The 4,044-nt window shown below is 44.1% G+C and overlaps 1 protein-coding gene across 1 annotated transcript; it reads right to left on the minus strand.

The window, feature by feature from the left end:
• Window positions 1-3,270: 3,270 nt before the first annotated feature.
• Window positions 3,271-4,044, minus strand: LOC104456822 (monothiol glutaredoxin-S1). The gene has a single exon (XM_010071680.3). It carries the CDS (start codon window positions 3,930-3,932, stop codon window positions 3,621-3,623), a length of 312 nt encoding a protein of 103 aa, XP_010069982.1. The 5' UTR covers window positions 3,933-4,044; the 3' UTR covers window positions 3,271-3,620.

Genomic DNA, 4,044 nt, shown 5'->3' on the forward strand with positions numbered 1-4,044 from the left:
ATTGACACCATTAAAATATTTATTACTAAATTGACATCATTAAAATGTTTAGGACTTAATTAACATCAATGCAATATGATTATGACTTTTTAACACTTTTCCCATCATAAATATATTGCACGAAAATCAAGTCAGTTTCAATTTATTCAATTTTGTTAATTTTTTGCCAAAAAAATTTAATCAATTTAGTCCTAAACTTTTATAATAATTTGTCAATGTAGTCATTTCTATGTGATTGGTATCTATGTCAACGATCTTCGACCAAAATTGACTGAAAGAACTATATTTATAAATCATCAAAAGATTTATGATTAAATTGACTAAATAAAAAAGTTTGCCACACAATATATTTAGGACTTTTTGACTAATTAGCCTTGAAGCCAGTGAGGGCCTATGAAGCACAGACATGTTGCCAAAGCTTCCGTGTCATGTCTGACACGTGTCGACGTGTCCGACACACTTGGACACACTCGGACACTTTCAGACACGCAGTCAACGTGTGTCGAATTTTCCGACACGTGGTTAACTTTTCTAGACACGCGTGTCCAAGAGAGAGATTGTTGAAGAAGACGATGTTCGAGAGAGAGACTGTTGAAGAAGACGATGGTGGGTGGAGGTGAGGCTGAGGAAGCGGAAGTGAGGCTGCGACGGCGAGAGGAAGAGCATAAATTGAGGCGATGCTGCGATGGAAGGCCGGCGGCGAGGCTGCAGCTGCTGCGAAGGAGGAAGGGCCGGAGGCGAGTGACTGCGATGAGGCGACCGAAAGAGCTGAGAAGATTGTGCGACGAGGAGGAAGAAACTGAGGGGGCGAGGGAGCTAGTTGTGGCGTGGGGGAAGGGGAGGGAGAGAGAGATAGTAGGGAAGAAACTGAGGGAGTGATTGATGGGGCTAGGGAGCAGGTGGTGGCGTGGGGGAGGGGAGGGGGAGAGAGAGTAGGGGAAGAACAGGGATGGAGGGGATTGATGGGGGGCACGGGGGAGCAGGTGGTGGCGTGGGGGAAAGGGAGGGGGAGGGGGAGAGAGAGAGGAGAGAAGGGGAAGAAATCAAGGGGGATGGGGGCGATTGATGGGGGCACGGGGAGCAGGTGGTGGCGTAGGGGGAAAAGGAGGGGGAGAGAGAGAGGAGAGAAGGGGAAGAAACCGAGGGGGCTGGGGTGATTGATGGGAGGCGCAGGGAGCAGGTGGGGGTGTAAGAGGAAGGGGAGGGGGAGAGAGAGAGTAGGGGCAGCAGAGCCGCAGAAATCGAAGGGGGGATTTTGGGGTGGTGGCGTGGGAGGAAGATGGGAAGAGAGAAATGAGGAGAGAGAAATGAGGGGGAGGGTTTGAGGGAATACTTTTTGTTAAAATAAAAAATATATTTTTAAATATAGGCACGTATTAATTATGAATATGTTTTTAAAATTTTCTATGAATAGATTTATTAATATTATTAGTGTAAATTTATTGTAAATTCTTTTTTTTTATCTGTGAATTTAAATCAAATTAATTAAAAATAAAATAATGTGTTGAACGTGTCGGAATTCTCTATTTTTAAGAAATGACGTGTCGACGTGTCGTGTCGTGTCATGTCGCGTGTCAGTGTTACTTAGGTGAGGGCTACACAGATTTGAAGAGGGGAAATTGGGTGGCATTTTTCTTTTTTATTTTTTTTATTTTGATCTCGGCAGCATATTGAAGTGGAGATAAAAGAAATAGCTTTTCCTTCGTTTTGGAAGACGAATTCATTTTCTTTACTTTTAAGGGCGAGATTTTCCTTGAATGGAAAACACTTTTTCGCCTACTAATGATGGAACCTTTTTCGACTATCGATGATGGAACATCCACCTACGGGCGACTTTTTTGCCTCTTTCTCGTTCGGCTTTCGGTAGGTGGCACTTAGCACGTCCGCCCCTTTGTCAATGAACCTAACTTCCTTTTTTTAGCCAATCGGATTCCAATGGTACTGCTACTGAAACGCACATAATTTCAAAATTAAGCTTGATTGGTCGCGACTCTGTTGAGAAAAAGCACCGCTTCTCTCTCTCTATGGAGTTCTCCAGATCTCTCTATACTCTTCCAGATTTTTCTCTGATAATTCCTCGGCCGCAATTGTTGACAAATGATCAGCAACTTGTAATAAAATAATAATAGGAGTGTGGAAGGCGGTTCATTGACCGACCTTACACCCTATAAATAGGGGCTCTTGCCCCTTGAGTGTGTGCGTGAAGTGGTGTGGAGTGCATGCGTGAGGTGTGTGTAGTGTAGGTGTAGAGAGATACACAGTGAGTGGGTGTGCGTGCAGGGGTCTTGAGAGTGTGTTGTGTAGAGTGTGCTATGTATGCATGTGAGAGTGAGAGGAGGCTTGTGTAGAGTTGTAAGAGTGTTGTATGTGGTGTAAGAAAATATTGCAATAGTTAAATTCTTATTTTGTGAATTATATTTGTACCACGTTTCCATGAAGATTCTACAGACTCCGTCACGATCGATTGCAAGAGTATGATTCAAAATATTTCTTCTTTGGTAGCGAATTGCCTGCATTACATGCCTGCTTCTAGCCAAAAGAGTTGCATGCCCCCGCTTAACATTTGATTAAGCATATGGTACAACAGAAATGGGGCCATGGACAGTCCAAAACTTCAAAGGACGATATCGCATCGATGCCTTCGTGCTAAGAAGCTAGTGGAATTGGGGATCAATTCAGATCGCCTGATCATTTGTACGAGCCAAAATATTAGAATCATTAGATTTGATGGGTCTTACATCTCTCAAAACTCAAATCACCTGTCATTATTTGATACATTTGCTATTTATTGGGAATTTTCCATTCGAGTAATTCTCTCAAATCATGACATACTGCATCTACATATCTATATCTGATGCGAGTTTAACCTGATAAGAATCATGTTTATTTGCACCGGTACATGTGAGTTCAATACACTTGAACTGTGTAGTAAATTACACACCTGTTGGGCTCCCGAATTCTCTATTTTTTTTTTTTTTTTACCATAATAGGATCTTTGGTAATTAGGCGGTCCAATAATCGTCAAACAATGATCCTTTTGGATTATATCATAAAAATGTTACTTGTTTTTCGTCCAATTCCTGCTATATGTTCTGCTTGTATGCAGCTCACCTATGCAGTTCATGCGCTTTATAATACACATCAACCAGCCAGATCTAGCCTAGATCAGACATAAGCTCCATGCATCTCCCTCCTCTCTCTCTCTCTCTCTCTCTCTCTCTCTCTCTCTCTCTGAGGGACTCACATATCATTTGATGCCAAAAGAGTGTATACAGAGCGATACAGTGCAATTCTATGCTCAGAAGCTTTACTTCATTGACTTGAAAATGGGGCGCTTACACATTTGAATTTTGCCATCGCTGTTCTTCCTCATCACCTCAAAACCTAACTTCGAACAATACAGGGACTTCCCATACATAAAAAGACCTCAAAAAGCAAGGGGAAAAAAGACCAGAGAAGAAGGCTGTCATCTTCCATAGCGTGCCGCCATTAGGGTTAGAGAGCGCAGCTACCAAAAAGTCCGCCTTTTCATATTCGTAACACAATCTGACTCGTGTATGTTAGACGTATTATCGTTGTTCTAAGGGAAAAACTGAAGAAAGATGAAAGTACGTTAATCTCTATACCCAAATGGCTCTGGCCTCTCGGAGAAGAGGGACCAGAGTCCCCCGCACCTGGTGGCTCATGAGCTCGTTCGCGCCCCCGATGTACTTCTGGCCGATGAACACAGTGGGGACGACCTCACGCCGCCCGAGCTGGACCAGCGCGCGCTCGATCTGGTTTTTGTTCGGCATCTGGTCAAGCTCGTACACCGTCGGGTTCGCACCGTAGCTCAGTATCAGCGACTTCACGGTGTGGCTCATGCAGCACGAGCTCCTGCTGAATATCACCACCGGCTTATCGCGCACGAGCCCTGCCAGCGTCGTGTCCATGCTGCCTGATGAAGACGACGTATCCGGAGCCTCGAGATAATAGTCTCTGTGTGTGAGCTCGCGTGCTTTTCAGCTCTTGCTTTGAGGTCAGCTTGTGAGAAACTGGCTTGGC

Source organism: Eucalyptus grandis, chromosome 7 (genome assembly GCF_016545825.1).
Source record: "Eucalyptus grandis isolate ANBG69807.140 chromosome 7, ASM1654582v1, whole genome shotgun sequence".
Lineage (NCBI taxonomy): Eukaryota > Viridiplantae > Streptophyta > Magnoliopsida > Myrtales > Myrtaceae > Eucalyptus > Eucalyptus grandis.

Bases quoted from the DNA above. Each gene is read 5' to 3' on its own strand.
- LOC104456822 (XM_010071680.3), bottom strand. From the start codon at position 3,932: ATGGACACGACGCTGGCAGGGCTCGTGCGCGATAAGCCGGTGGTGATA.